The sequence below is a fragment of the Phoca vitulina genome, unplaced genomic scaffold (assembly GCF_004348235.1).
Source record: "Phoca vitulina isolate PV1807 unplaced genomic scaffold, GSC_HSeal_1.0 scaffold48, whole genome shotgun sequence".
NCBI classification, from domain to species: Eukaryota; Metazoa; Chordata; class Mammalia; order Carnivora; family Phocidae; genus Phoca; species Phoca vitulina.
Window position 1 is genome coordinate 7,225,285 of NW_022589751.1, and position 26,212 is coordinate 7,251,496.

General features: G+C 38.0%; 2 protein-coding genes across 6 annotated transcripts in view; one reads left to right on the forward strand and one right to left on the reverse strand.

Moving 5' to 3' along the window:
- PDE6C (phosphodiesterase 6C) overlaps window positions 1-19,587 on the forward strand; it is a 47,251-nt gene extending 27,664 nt beyond the window's left edge. Inside the window, exons 14-21 of the mRNA XM_032432335.1 lie at window positions 4,244-4,331; window positions 11,461-11,561; window positions 13,356-13,463; window positions 13,571-13,634; window positions 16,004-16,078; window positions 16,194-16,277; window positions 16,659-16,815; window positions 19,251-19,587. Of these exons, the coding sequence (XP_032288226.1) occupies window positions 4,244-4,331; window positions 11,461-11,561; window positions 13,356-13,463; window positions 13,571-13,634; window positions 16,004-16,078; window positions 16,194-16,277; window positions 16,659-16,815; window positions 19,251-19,312 (739 nt within the window). The 3' untranslated portion in view covers window positions 19,313-19,587. The remainder of the gene's footprint in view (window positions 1-4,243; window positions 4,332-11,460; window positions 11,562-13,355; window positions 13,464-13,570; window positions 13,635-16,003; window positions 16,079-16,193; window positions 16,278-16,658; window positions 16,816-19,250) is intronic.
- Window positions 19,588-21,306: 1,719 nt separating this feature from the next.
- LOC116649616 (protein FRA10AC1) overlaps window positions 21,307-26,212 on the reverse strand; it is a 78,340-nt gene continuing 73,434 nt past the window's right edge. For all 5 annotated transcript variants that reach the window (XM_032432610.1, XM_032432612.1, XM_032432611.1 and 2 more), the window contains one exon: window positions 21,307-23,400. In XM_032432610.1, coding sequence (XP_032288501.1) covers window positions 23,358-23,400 — 43 coding nt within the window. In that variant the 3' untranslated portion in view covers window positions 21,307-23,357. The remainder of the gene's footprint in view (window positions 23,401-26,212) is intronic.

Here is a 26,212-nt window from a genome sequence, read left to right on the forward strand (position 1 = left end):
GTGCTCACACACAGTCTTGCTGCACGCTGTCCTTCAGTAGTGATGCTCGCTGAGGCTCTTCACATCCCTGTTGTTCTGGAAGAATTGCTCAGGAGTCCACAGAGATATGGAGACATGACATTGGCAAAAGCAGTTCATGAAAAGGTTGAATGAAACACGATTATTATTCCCATATCGATGGTGACAAATCAGGTCGCCATGGAGGGTGACATGAAGCAGCCGGGGACACAGATGACTCTGCTTCCTGGCTGGACCTTGTGCCCGTGGTCCGATTTCTTGTCTCCAAAATGTCTGGCCCCCTTGGTCTGGTTTCCACCCTCGTCAGCCAGCCTTAGCCCACCCTCTGACAATGCCTTAAAAACCTTGCGATTTTCAGATGTCTCTTGTTCCCTCCGGCTCTCCTGTTCCCTTTGTTCCCTTCACTTTGCCAGCCAGTTTGTTTTCTGCTTCACTCGTGTCTAAGCTTACTGATTCCTTCGTTCCTTTCACCCCCTCTTCTCATTTAAGTTTTCAGCCCTCTTGTCTTTCTGCCTCTTTACTCTCCTCCATCTTGTCCCCAAAGAAACGCCGTTACCGGGACAAAAATATGAGGAATGTTAGAATTTATCCCATCCCGCATCCAACGCAGGCCTCTCCTCGACTGCCTTCCTCCCGACGTCCTCGAGTCCACATCCGGTTTTTCCCATAATGGCCCACAGGCCACACCGCTCTTCTCTTAGGTGATTCTGATGGTTGGATGTTCTTCATGATACTGAACTGAAATTGGTCTCCCTATCACATCTGTTTGTCCCATTCAGGTCTCTCTCTGGAGCTGCTAGAATATGTATAATTTCTCAACCACAGGCCATTCCTTCATATTAAAGAGAATTATCTCTTCTCCCCCCTCCTTTCCTGGTTGCACACACCCAGTTGTTTAAACCATTTTATATGTAACAGTTTCCACACATGTCATTTTATCTGCTATTCTTCTGTGAATCCAGTCTAGTGTTTTTATGTCATTCTTTAAATGCGGGTCTTAGGGTTTAACACAATAATCCAGACGGGATCTGAAGTGGTTTATATTTCATCTTAATTAAATTTCATCTTCTTGATTCTTCATTTCACTCTTAATTGAAATCGCCATTTGTCACACTCTGTCAGCCAATGGATTTGTTATTTTTTCCAGTTTTTTATCATTGGAAAATTAGTCATGATTTCCATTAATATTCATTCAAGTCACTGATAAAAATTATGCATCAGAACAAGAGCAAGGGCAAAATTTTGGGGCCCAGGGTTTCCAGCCTGGAAACCTACTCCCAGGGTTGAAGACAGTCAGTTAAGCACACTCATTGGGCTCTGCCGCCCAGCTGTATGAGTGGATACACTCACTATTACAGCACCTACTGCAGATATCCTGAGGTGTCCTGTCAACTGCTTCGCTGAAATCCAGACACAGGGCGTCCATGGCCTTCCGCTCCCACCAACCCTGTCACAGAAGTGTCCATAACATCAACCTGGCCTCATGTTCTCCTTCTAAACCTTCTCTGGGATTTCCTAATGATTATTCTGTAAGTGCTCACAAACTCCGAAATAGTTTAAACTGTTTCAGAGATAAAGGTCAATCTTCCTGTTCTGTCATCTACAGATTGTGTCATTTTCGGCTTCTTAAATTTTAGGATAAAATTTACTTGTATCCAGTCTTCAGTCATCTCCTCCACCACCTCAAAATTCTCCAGGGAATACTGACAGTGGTGGCCCCCCCCTCCACTATAATCCTCAGATTTCTTCAGGAAGTTGGGATGTTACTCATCTACCTTAAAAGAACCCCTTAGCACTTTCTTACCAACACTTGCCCTTGTTGTAGTCTTAATTTCCAAAAATCATTCTTGAAAAGACCAGGAAAACTGGTAGGTTGGCTAGTCAAGTCACACCATGATCTCTGTTGCTTGAGTTTCTCTCCTTTGGTTATTTTTCTCCCAGGACAGTCACACAGTCTAAACTAGCTATTTTCCATACTTCAAGCTTACTGTTGCCAGACTTCCAAAATTCAGAGAATTATTGATGGGTGGTGTGATTTAAAGATTTTATTTATTTATTTATTTGACAGAGAGAGAGAGAGACAGCGAGAGAGGGAACACAAGCAGGGGGAGTGGGAGAGGGAGAAGCAGGCTTCCCGCGGAGCAGGGAGCCCGACGCGGGGCTCAATCCCAGGACCCTGGGATCATGACCTGAGCCAAAGGCAGACGTTTAACGACTGAGCCACCCAGCCACCCCGATGGGTGGTGTGATTTAAAAAAATATTTTTTCTCAGTATCCCATGGAAACTTTTAATAACATCTCTGAAATTTACCTTAAAAATATCTTGCCAAATTCATTTTCTCTCCAAATGTCTATACATATGTGTGTGTGTCTATGTATGTATATAAATTAGTTCTTTTTCTTTTTACCGAACCATCTGTGAGTCATGCAGACATCATGACATTTTACCCCGAAATGTTTCAGCATGTGTCTCCTAAGAATAAGGGAGACATTTGCCCATAGAAACACAACATGATGATCACCCTGAGGAAATTTAACATTGGTACAATACTATTATCCAATATAGAATGTTTATTCAAATGATTCCAATTTTCCCAATAATGTCCTTTATAGCTTTTTATCTCCTCTGATTCAGGATCTAATCCAGGATCACCCCTTGTGTTTGGTTGTCCAGTATTTTTAATCTCTTTGATCTGGAATAGCTCCTCAACCTTCTTGTGTCTTTCTGAATATTGCCATTTTTGAGTCTAGGCCAGTTCTGGTGCAGGAAAGCCCTCAATTTGGGTTTTCCCAATGGTTTCCTGATTACCAGACTCAGGGTAAACATTTTTGGTGGGAATTCAACATGGATGATGCCCTTCTCAGCACATCAGGAGGCCCATGATAGCAATTTGTCCCATTATTTATGAGGTTTAGTTAAATTATTTATGGGCAATATCCAGGAGATCTCTTTATGTAAGGTACATTTTCTCCTTTGTATTAATAAGTAATTGGGAAGGTGTTATTCCGAGACTGGGTGTATCGCTAACTCCCCAGAAATCTTTCTTGATTTTAAACCCAAAGGAATTAAGGACACCATTCTTTTCTGACTGGAATCAAGCTTTAATTAATTTTTAAAATCTCCAGCACTGACACAGAGGAGGTATTTAAATATGGGCTAAAATTATCATCAATTATCATATTGCTCAGACACAGTCTGATTGTTCCCTAACTAGTGCATGTGGGTTACCAGACTTGTTAGTGACCTGTTAACTATCTCCTCTACTCCCTAAAGTTCTGTTCTTTCTGAAATAAGATGAAACTTCTCTACTAAGGCTGCCGCCCCTATCTCTGATTTCTTCCTTTCTTAAAATTATTTATTCGTTCCATATTTCTATAACAAAGTCTTCACATTACCTGTGTAAGCCTTTGGCCTCAGCCTCTCTCCATCACTTCCTCTCTCTCCCTGTTATTTTTGAGGGTTTCCCCTTCCTCAAACAGAAAGACTTGAAGGAAGACAGGGAACCCAAGACTGCAGTCCCCACTTATAGAAAGCTGTGACCTAACCATTAACAAATGGGAATTTTAACTTTAAAATTGATATCCCTGTCCTGAAGGAGGAAAGAAATGATCACTTTATAATTATTTTTATTTTGGTTCCTGGAAATTCTTTTTTTTAAAGATTTTATTTATTCATTTGAGAGAGAGAGTGAGAGAGAGCTTGAGAGTGGGGGGAGAGGGAGAGGGAGAAGCAGGCTCCCCACTGAGCAGGGAGCCTGATGCGGGGCTCGATCCCAGGACCCTGAGATTATGCCCTGAGCCGAAGGCAGATGCTTAGCCGACTGAGCCACACAGGTGCCCCAGTTCCTGGAAATTCTTAATAAACATTTTCCATGCAAATGATCTGTGGGCCTTCAACAGGTTTGTTCCATGTTCTGAGAGTCGCAGGCCAGTGCCGTAAGCTCCAGGGAACCTAAAGATTTTAAAGATGCAGGGGATGAACCAAACTTCCTAATTTAAATAATTCAGTCATTGTATGCATTCAACAAATTTTTTAAGAGTTTTTTTAAAGAGCGTATTCTCATGTTCTAAATCTAAAACATCAGTCCCGATGTGTTACTTTCGATCATTTCACAGTCATTAGAGGAGAGGGAGAAGGAAGAAATGGAAAACGTCCTCAGAGAGTAAAGACTCTATACTGTAATCTCTAAGCAGCTAAACTTATGGCATATCCTCTTCCTCCTAGATCCACGTCTCCATTAGCAAGGCTGCATGGATCTTCCATTCTGGAGAGGCACCACCTGGAGTACAGTAAGACTCTCCTGCAGGACGAGGTGCATGAGCCTTTCTCCAGGGCAGCTCAGAAGCTCTGGATCAAAGCAATAACCCAAGAAAATGCTGAGAAAGAGGATGGCCTTGAGTTATGGCAGTTGACAGCCTATACCCTTACTGAAGTCAGTTGCTAGAAATGGCTATCTTGCAAGTGTTTTGAACAACCAGTTTGGAAGGAGCAGAGATAGAAAAGAGCCAGGGAAAGACAAAATCTCTGTGGGTCCATGGAGAAAGAAGAAAAAGCTTATGTGGATGTGAGAGGGCCCTGTGCATCCTAAGGTGTATATATACACATATATATATATGGAAAAGGGAAAGGAGGCTAGATAGCCAATGATTTTCTTATTCATGGGGCATGCCCTGTGAGGCTTTGTATCTCTGAGGAAGTTAAGCTTTGGTAGCGGGGTAAGCATGAAATCAGCATATAAGACAGAAACAGACAACTGCCGTCAGAGAGGCACTGGTAATGCTCTGAGATTCTAGAAGGAGATCCCACATTTAGGAGTAGGCAGGGCATAGGGGAGCAGAGGGGTGGGATCAGGGACAGCTTTGTGCAGGAAGCTTGGTCTTGAATTCACTTTGATTTGCACATGTCATGTACTACTAACATTCCATAGGAGGCCGTCATTCTTCCTTTTATGAATTTTATTTAAGGGGTATATAGGCTTGTGGAAAAGTTGTGGATATATAATATAGTTATACTTTAAACAAATCTCTTGAGAAGGTTCCAAACCAAAACTGATTAAAACGAGTCCTTATTAGATGGAGGGAAACACTTGTCATAGCAGAGAACTTGTTTAGAATCACACGTGTCAGTTGGGAGAAATAAGCCCTCCGGGGGGTGGAGCTTTTCTCAGTTTCTGTAACAATCTTTTATTAAGGGCTCAGGGAAGGAACATACAGAAATATGCTCAAGTCTAGAGATAACACTAAATTCTCCCAAATAATGTAAAGAAAGCCAAGTGGGGAAACTTGTAAGGCAGAGTGACCAAGCAGAAAGGTGGAAAAAGAAAAAACAAAACAAAACAAAACTTGAGTGTTTTTAATAGCCTGTGATAGATGCCGCACCCAGACAGGGGGACCCAGACCGAGTGCATCAGAATTCACGGGGCGGGGGTGCACAGAATGTTAAAAACAGTTCCTGGGCTTCATTTTGCACTTACTGATGGGGCTTTCTGGGATTCTGGCCCAGGAATTTGCATTTTTAGGTTTTTTTTTTTAAGATTTTATTTATTTATTTGAGAGAGAGAGAGACATAGAGCCAGCAAGAGCATGAGTGGGGGGTGGTGGGGAGGCAGAAGGAGAGGGAGAAGCAGAATCCCCGCTGAGCAGGGAGCCTGATGCAGGGCTCGATCCCAGGACCCTGAGATCATGAGGCCTGAGCCAAAGGCAGACGCTTAACCCACTGAGCCACCCAGGCGCCTCATGCATTTTTAATGAGAATGATAATTCTGGTGTACAGCCAGAACCTCTCCCTGCAGTAGTGTTTATAACATAAAAATGATGATATTATTTGTTCTATGAAAATTAAAAGGAATAGAATTGAAAGTAATTCAGGAAGACAAGAATAAATTGCTGTTACTAATTTGTTATGAGTCTTTGTTGGGACAATCTTATATTTTTGAGTAAGAATTTTCTCTACTTTTTATAATCAGTGGTGTCACTGATTATGTGACACCACAAGCAGGTAGTGTCGAATATAAATTATTATTTAATTTTACATGTTCCTACTAAAGCAAAATATATTTTAAGAACTTCAGCCAAGGGGACCCTGGGTGGCTCAGTCGGTTAAGCGTCTGCCTTTGGCTCAGGTCATGATCTCAGGGTCCTGGGCTCGAGCCCACATTGGGCTCCCTGCTCAGTGGGGAGTCTGCTTCTTCCTCTGACTACAGCTCCCCCTGCTTCTGCTCTCTCTCTCTCTGTCAAATAAATAAATAAAATCTTAAAAAAAAAAACAAAACAACTTCAACCAAGTGTTTAAATGCTTAACAGGGGGGGGGGGGGGAGGGAGGGGGGGGGTGGGGTGGGGGTCCTCGTATCTCATACGGTTTTCTGGAATTTAAAGGTTTATAATAGACTTGTTGTTTTCCATCTTTTTAAATGTTATTTACTCTGGAGTCTGAAACTGGTTTTGATGGCTATATAAAGGCTTATTATTCTTTCTAAAAAGTCATACTACATCTCAGTAATCCATACCACCTTGACAAGGACCTGTCTACAATGCTATCCAACCTGCTAATTGCAAACTTACAAGGCCTGTAAATAGAGTCGCTAGGCAATGCAATCACAGAGCTTTTTATGAGCAGGCAAATGGAACGCTAAGAAAAATGAAATTTTTAGCCATCAGATGTTCTTTTTACACTTTTGGGAGACAGTATTGTTGTTTCATTTACTTTTTTGTATAAAGAAAATATTTGCGGGGCGCCTGGGTGGCTCAGTCGTTAAGCGTCTGCCTTCGGCTCAGGTCATGATCCCAGGGTCCTGGGATCGAGCCCCACATCGGGCTCCCTGCTCAGCGGGAGGCCTGCTTCTCCCTCTCCCACTCCCCCGCTTGTGTTCCCTCTCTCGCTGTGTCTCTCTCTGTCAAAAAATAAATAAAATCATTAAAAAAAAGGAAAAAAAAAAAAAGAAAATATTTGCATTAAAAGCATTTAAATAAGGGCATCCTCATGATTTATATAACAATTTTGACATTTAGTGGTCATTACTCAGCCATTTTGTTTTGCATATTATGAGGCTTTGAATTAAAATGTCCTTACGTCCTAGTAGAGTGGGATTCACAGTTCTGAGGATTAAGAACCACCTGTATTCCAAACCAGACAGAAGTCCACTCTTTCACCTGAGTCAACAGGTGAAAAACTTGCTAGTCAAATTTGTAAGAGTATAAACTTTAATGCCATCATGTATTGTAGAAACAACAAAATGAATTGCTCAGCTTAACAGAACTGTTATTATTCAAAACACTTCCTTACAGAGTTTATGATAATTCTATTTATGCTTTTCCATACCAACTTCATCCTATACAAAGGAGTGAAGAAGCAATGAAATATCCTGTGTATGGTCCCATCGAGCCATGAACACGCTGGCAGTGTCTTCTGATGGGTATTGCAGGTACCACACTGAAGGCTGGAACAGCCTGTGCTTTCCCCAGCCTCACCTCACCTGAAAGCCCTACTCAGGATGTATTGGAGTCATTCCTACCTATTTTGGTGTACTGTTCAGAATTGATATGTTCACTGCCATTTTAATAGGAGAGGAGAACAAACATAGACTCTTTCTGTGGGCGAGCGAGAGCAGCTGAGCACGCCTGGGCCCCGCTGGAGTCAGCTGGGAAACGGGCCTCCTCTCATGCTCTGGGGCACCTGTCCCCACCTTAGGTTTTCAGCACAGTCCTTGGGAAAACAAATGGAATATTACATACATACATGTTCTTAAAATCAATGACTCCATAGTGGTTGTAAAAATTACACTTGCAAATACAAAAACTCAACGACAGGGAAAAACTAAAAAACAAATATAAAAAAATTATTTCAAATACTATCACTCAAAAAATTGCTATTTCAGTACCACCTGATGAACTTCATTGTGGCCACCTGTGAGTATACAGGCAGGATGGAAATAATTTTAGAAAAATGGGATCATACTATCCAAGCTTTTTTTTTTTTAAAGTCAGTTATGTTTTTAAAATCACCTTATTAAAGTATAATATGTGTACAATAAACTGCACCCCTTCAATGTGTATAATTTTGAGTTTATATAATTTTATACACCTAAGAAACCACCACCACAATCAAGATATAGAACATTTCTATCACCCCAAACCATTCCTCATGCCCCTTTGCAGTGCGTACCTCTCTGCTTCCAGCCCTAGACAACTGTTGAAATGCTTTCAGTCACTATAAATTAGTTTAGATTTTTGTAGATTTTATGTAAATGCAATTATACAAGTACTCTTTTGTGCTGGCTTCTTTCATACAAAGCAATAATTCTGAGATGTGTCTGCGTTGTATATATCAGTGATTCATTCCTTTTCATTGCTGATTAGTTTTCCATTTATCTTTATGTAATTCTATTTGAATTTAATAGAAGAAACATTTTGGAAATGGAAGGAATTGCAGAGCTTTAGACACTGTGTCTTTAAACAAGAGATACTAGCTCTTAAAGAGCCCTCTACAATGAACAAATGACTGAGAAATTGTGAAAAACTATAGCTCAGCATTTAGAATTTTGATATTTTTAGACTATATGTATTAACTTTATACTATCTATTAACTCACTATAAAACATGAAGCAATGAAAATACTTCTGCTTCTTCCCACATCTTCGTCTCTGTTTTGTAAGGTGTTTATTATCATTAGCATTTTTTTACCATTATCAGTATTTATAAAATTCACATGTTGCTCGATAATTTCCACACACTTACATACAACACAGGTGCTCATCAGGACAAGCGCACTCCTTAATCCCCATCCCCTATTTCCCCCGTGCCCCCACCCTTTCCCCTCCAGTAACCATTGGTTTGCTCTCTGTAGTTAAGTCTGTTTCTTGGTTTGCCTCTCTCTCTCTCTTCTTTTCCATGATCATTTGTTTTGTTTCTTAAATTTCACATATGAGTGAAATCATATGGTATTTGTCTTTCTCTGACTTATTTCACTTAGCATAATACTCTCTAGCTCCAACACAATTGTTTATTCTTAATTCTACTTTTAAATGGGCCCAATACTTACAATCAATCCTTTTACTCTGGCTTCTCCATTCCTCTGTATTTTATTTTGACTCACATGTTGATTGGCTAGGTTTTTGTTAAATGGTAGTTTTTCCAAGAGAGGCTAAACTAAGTACATGCTTAAGAATACCTGTTTGTTACATTTGTTTTTGAAGATCAGTTTGGCGGGACATAAAGGTCTTGCGTCACGCTTTTTCTCAGAAATTGGAGGACATTGCTTCACTGTCTTTTGGCATTGAAGTATTGCCCTGAAGAGCTGTATATGGCTAATCTTTTTGTCTTACATGTGACTTGCTTTTTCTGCATAGATGTTCATCTGATACTTAATTCTTCATATTTTATTTATTTTTTAAAGATTTTATTTATTGATTTGACAGAGACAGACATAGCGGGAACGGGAGCACAAGCAGGGGGAGTGGGAGAGGGAGAAGCAGGCTTCCCACCGAGCAGGAAGCCCGATGCGGGGCTCGATCACAGGGCGCTGGGATCATGACCTGAGCCGAAGGCAGATGCTTAACGACTGAGCCACCCGGGCGCCCCAATTCTTCATATTTTAGTAACGTCATCTGGATGTCTTGGTGTTGATCATCTTGTATTAATTTTTTCCTGCTCTAATCACTTGGCTCTGCCTTAGCTTACTAAAAAAAAAAAAAAAAAAAGCATGTGTGTATATATGTTTATTAACTCAATTTGTTCCCAAAAATTTTATTGGAGCTTCCAAAAATATAAAAACAAGGGTGGGAGGGGGTTAAAGAAAAAGAAATAGGACTACTGGAAAAATAAAATGAAGATGAATTATAGTAAAGTCCCAAAATGTATACAGCGAAAGGTATAAGACATGGTCCCCAAATTTGGTCAAGGGCTTTCTAGCCACTAATATAAAACAGAAGCAGGATCTTTTATGTGAATCTATATCCATAGGTTATAAAGAAACTACTTAGAAGCTCTTCTTTTAAGATCCTTAGATATGAAAGAAAAGAGAAAATAAAAAGTATATAGAATTAAGACAGGGTTTTTTCAATTAGAAGATTTGTCCATGTTTTTAGATGAAAGTGAAAATGAGTGAGAAGGGGCACCTGGGTGGCTCAGTCGGTTAAGCATCTGCCTTTGGCTCAGGTCATGATCCCAGAGTCCTGGGATCAAGGCCCAGGTCTTCGGGCTCCCTGCTCAGTGGGGAGCCTGCTTCTCTCTCTCCCTCTGCCTGCTGCCCGCCCCCCCTCCCCCTGCTTGTGCTCTCTCTCTCTCTCTCTCTGTCAAATAAATAAATAAAATCTTTAAAAAGAAAATGAGAAAAAAAGATAAGAATGTGATTCAGGTCTATATATGTACTTTATAACCGTCAACTTCATTTGGCAAAACAACTATACATCTGTCCTTTGGCCTGTATGCCTAAAATGATTTATTTGGAATATGAGACCTTTTGCAAAATGATACATATTGTTACAGTACTATTAACTAGGTGTAGTTTGTTGTTTAAAATGATGTAATCATCAAGGGACCCCTGGGTGGCTCAGTTAGTTAAGTGTCTGCCTTCAGCTCAGGTCATGATCCCAGGGTCCTGGGATCGAGCCCCGCATTGGGCTCCCTGCTCAGCAGGGGAGCCCGCTTCTCCCTCTGCCTGCCACTCCCCCTGCTTGTGTGTGCTCTCTCTCTCTCCCCCCCATCTCTCTCTCCCTGTCTCTCTCTCTGACAAATAAATAAAATCTTAAAAATAAATAAAATAAAATAATGTACTCATCAAAATGATACATATTAGAATATGAGAGCTTTTAAAAACCACTCCCAAATTTACTCTCATTTTCTAGGACACTATAAAGCTGATCCACATATGAGGAGATTATTAGTGGGAAACTCTTTGAAGAAAGGTCTAGTTAAGTTTTTGTAAAATATAATTGCAAGAAAACATTTTAAGAAAAACTTGAGAGGATTTCATTATTTTTTTCCGATATATACATGAGTACTAGTGTAACTTGTAGTTTCTGAAAGTTTTCCAACAACTTCTATGATTACTCTAAAATTATCTGGTGGATAATTCAGCATATCTAACAATGGGATGTACCAGATATTCTTTATTAAAGCTCCTCCATTAATACAAGCAAAATTAAAATTTATTGTTATATTTATAAATGATCCTGGAGAAAACACTTTTATTTACTCCCCAAACTTATACACTGATTATAAGAATATTTGCTAAGAATATCTATTTTTATAGTTTAAATTACCTTACTCAAAGTAGAGGGGTAACTTAACCCAAGAGAGAAAGCTAAAAGCTTTCTTCCATGCTAATTATCTTTATTTTGTTAGGCATAGTTTGGTTTATTTGTTGAATCAAAGGCAAATTAATGTTTGCACTTTATTGTGATTTTTTTTAAATAGTCCCATTTATGTGAATTTTTATCTTACAGAGTTTAAATATCTTCCAGAACCTAAATAAACGCCAGTTTGAAACAGTTATTCATTTGTTTGAAGTTGCAATAATAGCAACTGACCTGGCTTTATATTTCAAGTAAGTACAGAACTCCCTTACGCTCTATGTGTTTCTGCCTTACATAAATGACCCACTGCATTCAAGTTAAAAGGCATTTCTTCACACACACATTTATTCACTTTCCTTTTGGATCATCAGTAGAATACCCTCAAGGTACCTGATAATTTACTAGACATCTGAAAACATATTTTAAAAAACTAACCTCCTAATGTCAATTAGTTTGTTGTCTGAAGAAGTTTGAACTGAAGGATGTACAGCAAGGTTGGTGCATTGCCCAAAGAGTGATGCCACACAGCCTTAGGAGGTGATCTTGGTCCTGGTGGATTCATCATGGTCCAGGGTCTGATATTTAGAGTTGCAGGATCAGACATTTGATTCTTCTGGAACCTGGGAGCTAAAAAATCTTGGTGATACTGATGCACATTAACCAAACTCACATAATTCTGAGTTACATACAGCAGAGCACTAGCCTATTTACAATAATAATAACCAAGGAGACCAGAGACTCCAAGCTTCTGCCCATTTTCTTGTCAGTGAACTATAAAGTTGTTGGTGAAAACAGATTAGAACAAGGTGAACTAGCTATAATGTCCAACTCTTTAATGACTTAGATGGGTAGTATCAAATTGTGCCTCTCTGGTCCTTCTTAATTAAAAATTTAGTTATTCTATAGTCCGAAGATGAAGACAGATACTTAGAATAACATAATTGATATCCAAACATCCATAACCCAGATTCAACAAATGCTAAGATTTTGCCACACCCATCTGAGATCTTTTTTTTTTTATGGAAAAAAAAAGTAATGCAATCGAGGCATCCCATCTCATTCCACAAAAAGCCCCTCCTTCTCCCTCACAGATACCATCATTCTGATGTTGATGTGTACTCATCCTTTCCATCCATGTTTTTATATTGTTTGAAAATTGTCCATAAATGGTATCCTACTGTACATACTTTTCTACAACTTGCTTTTTCATGTAACATTATGTTTTAAAGATTTACTTTGGTGGTAAATGAAGATCCAGTTCATTAGTTTTAACTGTATATTCAACTTTATGAAGATGCCACAATGAATTCAGCTGTTCTTCTACACATGGATATTTAGATCACTTCTAACTTTTCATTATTGTTGACAATGCTGTATTGCATATCCTTGTACACATGTGAGTTTCTCTAATGTACATGCCTAGAAATGGGATTGCTATAGGGTTTGCAAATCTTCAGTCTTAATACTACATTGCAAAACTGCACTCCTGAGTAGTTTTCCCAATTTAAATTCCCACCAGCAGTGTGCAAGAGTTTCTGTTATCCCGTATCTGGACTACCTTTGATGTGGGCACACTTACATCTATTCACTTATTTATCTTGTCAATTTGAGTAGAGATGGTATCTTATTGATGTTCAAATTTGTATTTTTTAACCAGTGACATTGAGCATCTTTTCATGTATTTTAGGTTCTAATTCTTTGTTGGTTTTATGCATTTTTTATCATCATTTATCTCATCACAGACTGTGGCCTTTATGTTTATGTTGTTTTGTCACATTAATTTGTCACATGTTACTTTTAGTTTTAATGTATTCAAACTTACTAATTCTTTTTTTCCTTTTGTGGCTTGTGGTTTTTCTGTCTTAAACCTTTTCTGTGCCAAGGTTAACAGCCATTCCCTGTTCTCTTCTCCCGTGACCCTTTAGATCCACTATGTGGACATCTGATGCAAAGTGGGAACATGAAATCTGAAAAGCATATATTAAAGATACTTTTTATCTCTGGTCTTACATGCTAAAATTGTTGCAAAGCTATATCTTTTTTAGGAAGAGAAGCATGTTTCAAAAAATTGTTGATGCCTGTGAAAAAATGGAAACTGAAGAAGAGGCCATCAAATATGTAACCATTGATCCAACCAAAAAGGAGATTGTCATGTAAGTAGTCAGAATTTTATTCCTCTTTTGGCAAAAAACAAAACAAAACAAAACAAAAACCCTTATTTTGCATATCTTTGTTTTAACAATTGTTGTTTTCTCCCAAGGGCAATGATGATGACTGCATGTGACTTGTCAGCTATAACCAAACCCTGGGAGGTACAAAGTCAGGCGAGTACAGTTATGTTTCCTTTTCCGTCACTTGCACAGGTGCTACCTAGATCCATGTAAGAGCGAACGTGAAGATTCTGGCAATCTTGGAATTTTGTTATAGCTAGCAATTATGTGACTATATATTTTGTAAGCAATTATCTTTCATTACCCTGGAACAAACAATCGGTTTATAATTTAAAAAGAAAAATGAAACTTGAGACGTTAAGACAAAAAATGTTCCCTGTTGGATTTCTGCTAATGAAGAAAGATAACTAGCTTTCAAGAGCTCACAAGTGTCAATAAGACAATAAGTCATTTGGTTAGGCCCCAGAACAAGGCAAAGAGAAGGGACCTTAGAAAGAAAATGCTTTCTGCAAAGAATTCCTTATCATTGAACAGACTGCAAAAAGTTTATATACAATTATTCAGGGAATGTCTGAGTTTTTAACAGAGGAGATAAATTGGCACAAGACAAAGATGAATCATTAGTGCTCTCCTCTATCAAGGGTGGTTTTGCTCCTACAACCTCTTCTTCACTGTGTTATCAATAATTAAAAGGCACTGTCTATAGTAAGTTCATGTTTAAGGGTGCCTTCCCCAGTTCTTTGCCAACCTCAGGGAGTGAGAGTCAGGAGTCACTAGTTTACTATTTGATTTCTTACTAACGGGATGAAAGAAGCTTCTCTTTTTCCCTCAGTGACTTCTAGGAGAAACCCTACATGGAAGAAAGGCCAGAATTCACTGGGTTCAACTGTAATTGTGGGTTGTATGAATAAAGATAGAATAATTAGAACCATTAAATTCCAAACCAAACACGTGTGCTCCTTCCACCCTGACATGCCTGTTCTTCCTCCTTGATTCTTTATCTGCACAATCACCCAGGCCAGAAACCTGGGGCCTTGCATGAAGTTCACCTCCCTATTCCTGTCTGTCACGCTGGCTACTGCCTCAGGTCGGACTTCCTCTTTCATCAGCACGATGGTGGCGGGACCCTCCTAAGGGATCCTTCTTCATCCTTAGCTACCCAGCCCTCCTCTGAGCTGCTGCTGGGATTATTTATAGATAGAGCTCTGCTCAGCCACTCCTCTCCTTCTAAACTCCCCACACCCAGAGGTTTCCAAGCTTTCTTTTAAAAAAGAAGTAAAGTCTGTCCTCCCCACTCCACCCCCAATAAAGTTGTACAAAGACCACTTATATAAAAGAAAAAAGCAACGTTACTCTACCTGAAATCTCTCTTGGCTGGGGCTGCTAGTGCTCTTTGGTGCACTAGGGCTCCAGGAATAAGAATCACCATTCTAGAGAATCAAACTTCCTAGCAAAGCTTATAGGGCCTGTCACTACCTGTCCTTGTCCTTAACTCACACTCACCAGATTATTTCCTGGCACTCTCTCCCATTCACCATCTCTCACGCTAAGCTCTGGATGTGCAGTTTTATCTCTGCAGATAGTCTTCCCCTCCTCTTTATCTGAAAAACTACTATTCATCCTTGATGCAACATAAATGCAAGCTCCTTTATGAAACTCATCTTTACTTCCTTCTCCTCAATCCCCAGCACTTCATACTACTACTGTTATAGCCCTTATCCACATGGTTTACATGACTCTCTCTACGAGACTGGAAGCATCTTAAAGAAAAAGGTCACATCTGATTCCTCCTGGCAAGCCTGGTTCATGCCAATATAAGGCAGCTAGTGGGTATTCATTAAACTTGATATTGGGTTTTTAAAAGCTATATAAATTTACCCTCAAATATCCTTACCCTGTAATCAAGTAAAGCTGTGTTCTAATCTGTGTGCATGTGTGTACATGCAGATATGCTAGAAGCTAACAGATAAGCAGGACAAGAGGAGGATGTGTGGGAAGTTTCAGAGCTTGAAGCAAAATGTAACAGAATTAAACATCCTCCCATCTCCCCTTTTTATTGTTGAGAGGTGGTGGCAATAGCAAATAGGAGGTAGGTACTCCCAGAATGGGCCTAGAATGCTGAAGTGGCAAGAGAAATTTCCCCTTCCCGTTTCAATATAATCTATATTTTTCATTTTTATTTTTTTAAGATTTATTTATTTGAGAGAGAGAGCACACGTGAGCAGGGGAGGGGCAGAAGGAGAGGGAGAAAAAGAATCTCAAGCAGACTTCCCACTGAGCATGCAGCCCAACACGGGGCTCAAACCCACGACCCTGAGATCATGACCTGAGCCGAAACAGAACCGGACGCTTAACTGACTGAACCACCCAGGCGCCATCTTTCTAAAACCAAAGAGCATGTGATGTGACAGTGCCTCAAGCATTAATATAAATGTTATCCTTAAATGTCACTCACACTAATAAAATGCAAATTCTCTATGAATGAGTCAGTTTCATGAACCAAGTCTTATTCTTATTTGCAGGTGGCACTTCTGGTTGCAAATGAATTTTGGGAACAAGGAGATCTGGAGAGGACCGTGCTGCAGCAACAGCCTATTGTAAAGACCTGGACATAAAAATGCACTATTTATTACAAATTATTGATACAAATCAGTTTCTTTTGTTCCCTGAGTCTTAGAAAACTATCCTTAAAGAATTTATTTCTCTTTCTAGCCTATGATGGACAGAAACAAAAAAGATGAACTACCCAAACTTCAAGTTGGATTTATTGATTTTGTCTGTACTTTTGTATATAAGGTAAGTAAACAAATTGAGTGAAATATATAATCATCTGGGGATGAGGCTTTTTCTTTCAAAGTGTTACCAAATTCAGAAGTCACCCACATGGAAAGCCATTAGGGGTATACTTGTTTCTCCAAAGTAGCTTGAGGAATTACCCTAATTTCATTCAGGGGTGGAAGAAAAACTAGAATTCAGACATGAGCACACTGAACAGATGAGACGTACTCAGAAAACAGCAACTGTCTTTCCTGTTTCCACGGCACTGAGTTAAGCTCATCCAAGGAGCTCTGAGCACTGAGCACTGTGACAACTCCTTATAGCTCCTTCTCTGCATATGAAAAGTACTGAAAATCAACTATATGATTTAAATAGCTTCTGACCTAAAATTCTCTCTAGGAGTTCTCACGGTTTCATAAAGAAATCACACCAATGCTGAATGGTCTTCAGAACAACAGAGTGGAATGGAAATCCCTAGCTGATGAGTATGATGCAAAGATGAAGGTGCTTGAAAAGGAGGCGAAAAAGCAGGAAGAAGGAAATATGACCACAAAAGGTTAGTTAGATGGAGTGTGTTTTTGCTCATTGTAAAATAGCCAGGAGTCAGGCTGAGCTTAATCTCACATGACGAAACCATAAGTAAACGCAAACAGGAAACTTGCTTTTCAAGTAATTATAATAAATTGATTAGTGCTTTTCAGATATCCACCCCCACTCCCAACAAGTTCTTAGGAATAATTCCAGGAGGAATTGACTGGTCCAGTTGAAGTAGGGGTTGGGGTTAGGCTTCTTCATCCACTCTAGTATGTGGCTCCTGAGTACCTCCACAAAATACTGAGATTTTAGAAATACAAAAGCCATAGAATCAGTGGCATCAGAGTTAGGTGAGAAAACAGTTTTAGTTCTAACATTACGCATTAGCTGTTTCTTTGGGCAATTTGCTTAACCTCTCTGAGCTCAATATTCTTCTCTATATAATGAGAAGATTTTATAGACCTCCAGCCTCCCTTCCAGACTTAAGGAAGCCCTACAGGAAAGCAAAGCTGGCCAACTGAATGGGATGACTTGACAGGTATTCCAAGACTGACTGTGTCTCAAATGTCCCCATATAGTGGTTTTTCTTGATGAAACTTCTACTCCTGAAGTCACTGTTTGGTTTAACATTATCTTCAGAAAGCCACTGTTAAGATGCTTAGGATCAACTATGAGTTTATCAGATGACTCAAATGTTACCTTGAATTGAGAATGCTAAAGTCATGACTTCCTATTTTGTCTTGAGATTCAGCACTTAAAAGGTTTTGTAAGAAATTTTTATTGTTTAACCAAGAAATCTTCTCTTTCTGGAAGAGCTTTGTAAAACAAAAAACAAAAAAATACAACATTCTTTTTAGGTGATTCCATTGTGTTTACTGGAATTTAAAAAAATTCATGGAGGGAGAAAGTATTTTGCTTAAAAAGTTAAGGATGTCCTTCAACAGAATAAAAGTAGGAGTTTGACTTCTTGATAATCCATTCACCAATGTATTTATTGGGTGTCTATTCTGTACAAGGCCCTGGGTTAGGCAGGGCCTGGGGAAAGTTGGGGTCCTTACCTCACAGAGCTTACCCCCTGGTCGGGGAGCTAGACATTAAACCAATAAATGAACAATTAATTATCTATCATGAACAATTGATTGTAACTATCAGAGGAAGCATGGGGAAGGCTTTCCTGAAGAAGGATGCTTATGCTAAACTCTGAACACAGGAGGCTTTGGCTAAGCCAAGAAAGGGGGAGGGGTTGGGGAAGAAGGAAGGAAAAGAATATGCACAAATGTAAATGGGATCGACTCCTTAATTTCTCTTTCTTCTGTCTTCTTGTTGGTCTATAGTAATGCCACTGATTTCTGTGCATTGATTTTTATATCCTGCCACTTTACTGAATTCCTGTATGAGTTCTAGCAGTTTTGGGGTGGAGTCTTTTGGGTTTTCCACTTAAAGTATTGGGGTGGGGGGATGGGTTAGCCTGGTGATGGGTATTAAAGAGAGCATGTACTGAATGGAGCACTGGGTGTTATACGCAAATAACGAATCATGGAACACTACATCAAAAACTAATGATGTATGGTGATTAACATAACATAATAAAAAAAAAAGAATATGCACAAAGGCCTTGAAGTGGAAATAAGCTTGGTGCAACTGAAGAACGTAGAAACTGGTGTAGCTGGAGTCTAGAGAACAAGCAGGGCAAAATACCAGATAAAGCTGGTAAGGCAGTTAGGCAGGATAGAACTGCCTTAAAGGCCTTGCTTGAGGATTTGTCCTCTAGAGGAGCAAGGGGAGGTCATTAAAGGGATTTAGATGGGAAAGCAATAACCTGATTTGCACTTCAAAAAGATAACAAGTCTCACTCTGCTCTCCCCCTCATGCTCAAGCTCTGTCTCTCAAATAAATAACCTTAAAAAAAAAAAGATAACAAAAGTGGTCAATTTTACAATGCAAGTGGAAAGCAAAGGTATTTCTTAGTACAATTAAATTTAATCTTTATCTCAACTTTATGATGAACAGGATATCAGGTTCTTTAAGTGGCTCCTGATACTTTCTTTTAGTATTCAGTATATCGGATATAGATCTTCTGTTTATTTGCATAAAAAATTACTTGTGAACTTTCTTCCTGCTACCCTGAGAAGTCTCTGTGAACTAAAAACATTATTTTGTATCTTCAGGCAACAAGCTTTGTGCTTGTTGGCACAAAGCAACAACTCAGATTCCCAGATTGTGCAGTTCAGTGGTTTAAGAAACAGATGTTGTTAAATGGTTAATCATTTATAAGATTGTTTTTTAAATGGATCAACTCTGAACATTAAGTTTTAAAATGGTCAAAACCCTAGTACTTGTTATAAGTTAAAACTATTAACTAGCTATAAAGTTGATACTAACATTATGAGAGTATTAGAATAAAAACACTGTGTGTCCACGGATTCCCACTACTACTGCTTTTCTCCTTTTTACTAGCCACAGAAGATTCAGGAGGTGGCAGTGATGACAAAAAGTCCAAAACATGTCTCATGTTATAATCTGACTGGCTGAAATTTCAAATATTGTTTCTACTTTTGAAGAAAAACAGAAGAAACAAAAGAGCTTCAGCAAACTTCATTCAGCACACCATCAACTAACAGAGTAAGAGGATCTTTAGATACGCTACGCTTATGACCACCAAAAGAAAATATATTGCTAGCCTGAAAACCCTGAGAGTAAAATAAAGTTCAACAAAAATACAAAATATAAGATGAAAATAAGTGCATTTTTGGAGCCAATTTGTTTTAAATTAAAAATATGTAATCCTGAAACCAGTCACCAATTCTTTTTTTAAAGGTTCTTATTAATAGTATTCATTTGCTAGGGCTACCATAACAAAATACCAGACTGAGTGGCTTAAACCACAGAAATTTATTTTCTTACAGTTCTGGAGGCTGGAAGTCCAAGATCACGGTGTTGTCAGGGTTGGTTTCTTATGAGGCTTCTCCCCTTGGCTTGTAGATGCCCATCTTCTCTCTTACCCTCACATAGTCTTCCCTCTTGTGTGTCTGTGTCCTAATTTCCTCTTATAAGGACACAATCATATTGGATTAGGGCCCATTCATATGATTTCATTTTACCCTAATTAACTCTTTAAATACCCTATCTCCAAATACAATCACATTCTGAGGTACTGGGGGGTTGAATTTCAACATGAATTTGGGGGGGGGGGTGACATAATTCAGCCCATAACATTAATAATCGTAATTCATACCTCAAATTCCTTCCTAAACTAAAAATCTCTCATCTACACATCTTAAGAGTAAATACAGTATAGAACTTATATCTGTAAGTACTATACACAAAACAAGTAATAGGATGTCAAATGTTATTCCATCTGAAATGCTCATCATCTCTTTCCTCTACTTTTTATCCTTGATAATGGAAGGATGAAGACCACACTGCTTTTGGCAGTTTATGTCTTTGTCCTATGCCCATCCCTCTCCACAAGTCTGAAAGCAATTATTTTATGTATAACAGAATATTTTTTAATATTCTATTCTTTTCATTGAAAGAATAATCAGTTTATAAGACATTCCCTGGATAGTCCTAATGTAAATTAAATCAGCTAATAAATGTTATGCATTAAGAAGCATGTGATTTGATTATGCAAGAATTTTACTATCAAAAGCAGTTTAGAAGAACTTCAACAGAGGTTATTTAAAAAAAAAAAGATTACTAGAACCATCTACCATGCATTCTAAATATTGTTTTGTCAAGAGAAACTAAGGACAATCAACTATTACTACATGGTGGACGTTTGGACATCAGAGAAATTTAGGATTTCTTCCTTATCTACAATCACAGACCAAATAATAATAATTATGCCCTAGATTCTGCCACAGATTTTATCAAAAGGTATCTAAATTTTAACGAATCAAATTGACAAACTATGAACCTCAAATGTTTTGTTATACAGAAGGTATCGTTCAATTTTAAGCAGCCAGGGGAAAAAAAAAAATCACCATTTGTTTTATGTTTACAAGGAAAAATTATAAGATTTAGAATCATAGGATTGCTACTTTCACATTAGAATGTAGGTGTGTGAAAGGAAAGATTTTTGTCTATTTTCATCTATTTTGTTCCTAACTCTATCCTGGCACCTAGAGAGAGTAGCGCCTGGTATAAGGTAGGTTCTCAGTGAATATGAACGAATAGTATTTTGAATAAATGTCATAACAAACAGCTATAAATGAGGAGTGCCTGTAAGTTAACAAAATATCTTTAGGGGGGAAAAACTCATTCAATATATACATGAACATGAGTGTTGTCTATTAAGTCATTACCTTGAGTAAGTGATACATGTACACCTTGTTTCCATTACTTAAAATAATTTTGAAACTCCACTTTTAGGATTATTTTAGAAACTGCTTAAGAAACTCTTCCTTTGGGGCTCCTGGGTGGCTCAGTCGGTTAAGCATCTGCCTTCGGCTCAGGTCATGATCCCAGAAAGCCCCCACCCAGCCCTGCTCAGCGAGGGGTCTGCTGCTCCCTCTGTCCCTCCCCCTGCTCATATTCTAATACATAAATAAAATCTTAAAAAAAAAAAAAACTCTTCCTTTAGCTTTATGTAATTTTGGACCCCAAATTATCAGCTCAAACAACTTCCCCTCCTCATTTACTAGAAAGCAAATTGAGGAGCAGAGATGTGCTGTTATTGAAGGTCTGCAAAAATAGGAACTTTGCTTAACAGCAAGTAGAAGAAAGCATTAACTTCATATCCCAAACGGTGGTCCACTGAACACCAATGACTGCACTATAGCCAAATATGAGATAGGTCTGTTGGAGAATTATTCTTTAAACTCGTCATCTTGAGGCCTTTTCAAAGACTCCTTAAAAATATGACTTCAGTTATGCATGAATGGATTAAGTGTTATGATTATATATAATGACCTAAATTTACTAATGAACCTAATGTCCATAAACCATACTTTTAATACCAAATACATGGATCTATTTTAAAGGAGTCTAGCTTTTTAGTTATCATTTAATTTTATAGGAATTTTATTTTCTGATGATCACTAAACTATGAATGTATTTTTATCATAAACATGTTTTAGCTACATATATACTAATATCAGTTTGCTGCTGGACATTTCAGCACTTTTTCCTTAGAAACCAAGATTCCTTTTTATTCACTATAAGTTGTGAGATTTTAAAAAAATACAATTTTTTAAGAAAATAAGGGGATTTAAAAACAATGTTCAATGTTAACAAACCAATACTGATTTACTGTTTTTTTGATGGTTTAGAAATGACTGTATAATTATTTCCTAGATAGTTACTTTGTAGCAACATCCAGCATAGTGCCTCACATATAATAGAAGCCTGAAAAATATTTGAATTAATGAATAACAACTATTTAATAAAAGGAATATCTCTGATACTAACCATTTAAAAATAAGACACTAAACTACTTATTCTGCAATTTAATGCCAATCATTCCATGTTTAAATGTCCTTTAAAACAGTATATCTTAAAATAATTGAAATGCTATGATTGCTTTCTACAGGCCTCACTTCACTAAATCATGCATCTTCTTAGCCATCTCTTTGCTCTTTACAAACATGGGTTAAAACCTTTTGTTAAAAAAATCAATAAATCCATTTGAAAATTTGATGAAAACTACGGACCCTTTCCCCCCATAAATACACATGATTACAGAAGTTTACACACAGATTCTAGGAGTGCTTAGATCCCCTAAAGCACATCCACTGACTCTGAGGGGTATGATCAGCAAAGTAAGAAGTTACATTTTATAATATATCCTGGCATATAAGTATATCCATATTTGTGTGACTGTATCTAAGATAAGATCTAGCACATACTATTATTCAGTTAAATTGTCTTATTATAGAATCTCTCTGTTGGAGAGTCAACTTTCGTGAACCTAATCTACTGTTTCAGACTTCTGGGACCTCATTTGCCGTGCCCCACCGCTCCATGGTATTAATTTACTTTGTAATAAACTTCTCACACACTGGGAAGTCAAATTTGATTATAACAAAGTCCCTTAAGTAGGATAGGTGAGAAGGAAGAGAAAGGTAAGCAAAGGGAAAAAAAAAGGCAGCTAGCAACAGGTGGTAATGGGAAAGTAGGAGCTTAAAAAGAGGGGTGCCAGTGTATCAGAGGAAAGGAAAGGTAAAGACATAATGAGTCTATTTTATAATTTTTGTGAGACACCAGTAATTCTAATAACTTAAACTAACTGAAGCAAGGGAAGATAAATATGAATGAGTAAAAACAACAGCAAAAACCCCTACAAAATACAGGCACAATGGACTCTGTACAGTGTATTAGCTTCATCCTCCAGCAGCTACAGATCTGGGGCAGTCGTTGACAGGCAACTGAAAAGATATAAAGGGATGGGGAAGCATGTCTCCAACAGAACTGAAAAACTTCCAAAGCAGCTGACATCTTGAGAGTAGCTGGATTTTTATTTCTGAAGATAAACGACTCAAGCTGCAACTTGTAGATAAAATTTTTGTGAAGAGTTTCAAAGTGTACTTTCACATTACGGAATGTGGGCTTCTCTCTTCCATCTCACAGAAATAAATCTTGAAAATAGTCATCAAATTCTTCTTCTCTATTTAAAAGAAAAGGTATACATATTGATTAAAATCAACAATTACAGAAAAAAAATTAGGTGACACATTATATGTGATTAATGAAAATAAAATATTTTAACTCAATATAATTTGCTAATTTTTCTATATATTGATATTTTTCATGATTCAGCCATCAAATAATTCTTAGCTTTTCGAATAATCACAACTATACCCAAATTGATTAAATTTAAAATGTTTTATATGTTGCCACCTCTCCCTAAATGGATTTATTACCTAAGATTTTACTTGAAAGTACATGCTTTGTGACATGTTACTGCTTCTCTACTTTTCTGGTCGACTTTATAACTTCTCTGTTCATTCTCATTTCAAATTATAGTCTGATCAAGAAATGAATGAAAAAGAAAACTATTTTCAGGAAAAATACAAGTTTTACTCCTAGAAATGGGGAAAATCTGTTTAGGCTGTAGGTCTTTATTGCTCTGGGAATAGTAAATATATATTTGTAGCAGTAAATATCATGTCTAAAACAATGAATCAAAGACTGAAAGAAGATACTAAATTGTATTATAATGTGTTAAAATACTATGAAAACTGTCAAGTACTAAATAAATATTAGCACTAGGAACCAGACTGATAAAGAAAAATACCACAGGGTTTCAAGTCAGACAGTGTTTAAGTTCTAGCTCTGTCACTTATTAGCTTATATGAGCAGGTTACTTAACTTCTCTGGGCTCAGTCTCCTTGTTTGTACAAAGGAGAACATTGTATTTCCTTACACAGGTGCTGTGAGGATTAAATACACACACACACACACACACACACACACACACACACACACAGTTGCTTTTCTTCCTTCTGGGACAGGGAATCAAGCGGGGAAGTCAAATCCAGTCTACCAGTCTCTTCAGAAAAAGTTCTTTTAGATCAGAAATTCACAATGGGACTCCATTACTTGGTTTTAAATAACTGTGAATGCACAAAGCCATTATACCCATGTTCAAATTAAAAAAAAAAAACTACAGAATCAGATAAAGTTGATTTAAGAATTATCTGCAATTTGGTATTCCCCATGCTGTTGTCCCTTTTCCCCCAGCATGACAGCGAAATGCAGTAAAATTTTAAAAACTGTAGTAAGAACTTAAATACAGGAAATTAACTGAATCTCTGTGTAGGCTTAGATGTTCCACACTTGATCAATGTCAAGTATTTATAAGGTCACAAAAAGTTCTGGATGATAAGAGTCTTCTTTTTTTTTTTTTTTTAAAGATTTTATTTATTTATTCGACAGAGAGAGAGACAGCGAGAGCAGGAACACAAGCAGGGGGAGTGGGAGAGGGAGAAGCAGGCCTCCTGCCAAGCAGGGAGCCCGATGCGGGACTCGATTCCAGGACCCTGGGATCATGACCTGAGCCGAAGGAAGTCGCTTAATGACTGAGCCACCCAGGCACCCCTGATAAGAGTCTTCTTAGAAGGATTTACTCAAGTATCTTCACTGCCTAAAATGGTGAGCTGATCCTAAGACCTATTCTGTCAATTTCAGCTATAAAGCTCTTCAATGGGAAGTTATACCATTAAAAGTTTAGTCCATAGTTTAACTAGGATAGCAATACTTTATTTACACTAATAACTTTTTTATAATCTGATCTATAATGACCACACTTTTAGGAATTCTTTACTTGGCTGGAAAAAAAAAAGTTAAGGTTGCAGAAAAAAAAGTGATCTTGTTTAAAAAACGTCTTTCCACACAAAAAGATGGAAAAATATTCCATGCTCATGGATCGGAAGAATAAACATTGTTAAAATGTCTATGCTACCCAGAGCAATCTATACCTTCAATGCCATCTCGATCAAAATTCCAATGACATTTTTCAAAGTGCTGGAACAAACAATCCTAAAATTTGTGTGGAATCAGAAAAGACCCCGAATCGCCAAGGAAATGTTGAAAAAGAAAAACAAAGCTGGGGGCATCACGTTGCCCAATTTCAAGCTATATTACAAAGCTGTGATCACCAAGACAGCATGGTACTGGCACAAAAACAGACATATAGACCAATGGAACAGAATAGAGAACCCAGATATGGACCGTCAACTCTATGGTCAAATAATCTTTGACAAAGCAGGAAAAAACATGCAATGGAAAAAAGACAGTCTCTTCAATAAATGGTGCTGGGAAAATTGGACAGCCACATGCAGAAGAATGAAACTCGACCATTCTCTAACACCCTACACAAAGATAAACTCAAAGTGGATGAAAGACCTCAATGTGAGATAGGAATCCATCAAAATCCTAGAGGAGAACATAGGCAGTAACCTCTTTGACATCGCCCACAGCAACTTCTTTCAAGATACATCTCCAAAAGCTAGTGAAACAAAAGCAAAAATGAACTTTTGGGACTTCACCAAGATAAAAAGCTTCTGCACAGCAAAGGAAACAGTCAACAAAACAAAGAGGCAACCCACAGAATGGGAGAAGATATTTGCAAATGACACTACAGATAAAGGGCTGGTATCCAAGATCTATAAAGAACTTCTCAAACTCAATACCCAAAAAACAAATAATCAAGTCAAAAAGTGGGCAGAAGATATGAAAAGACACTTCTCTGAAGAAGACATACAAATGGCTAGCAGACACATGAAAAAATGTTCATCATCATTAACCATCAGGGAAATCCAAATCAAAACCACATTGAGATACCACCTTATATCAGTTAGAATGGCAAAAATGGACAGGGAAAGAAACAACAAATGTTGGAGAGGTTATGGAGAAAGGGGAACCCTCTTACACTGTTGGTGGGAATGCAAGTTGGTACAGCCACTTTGGAAAACAGT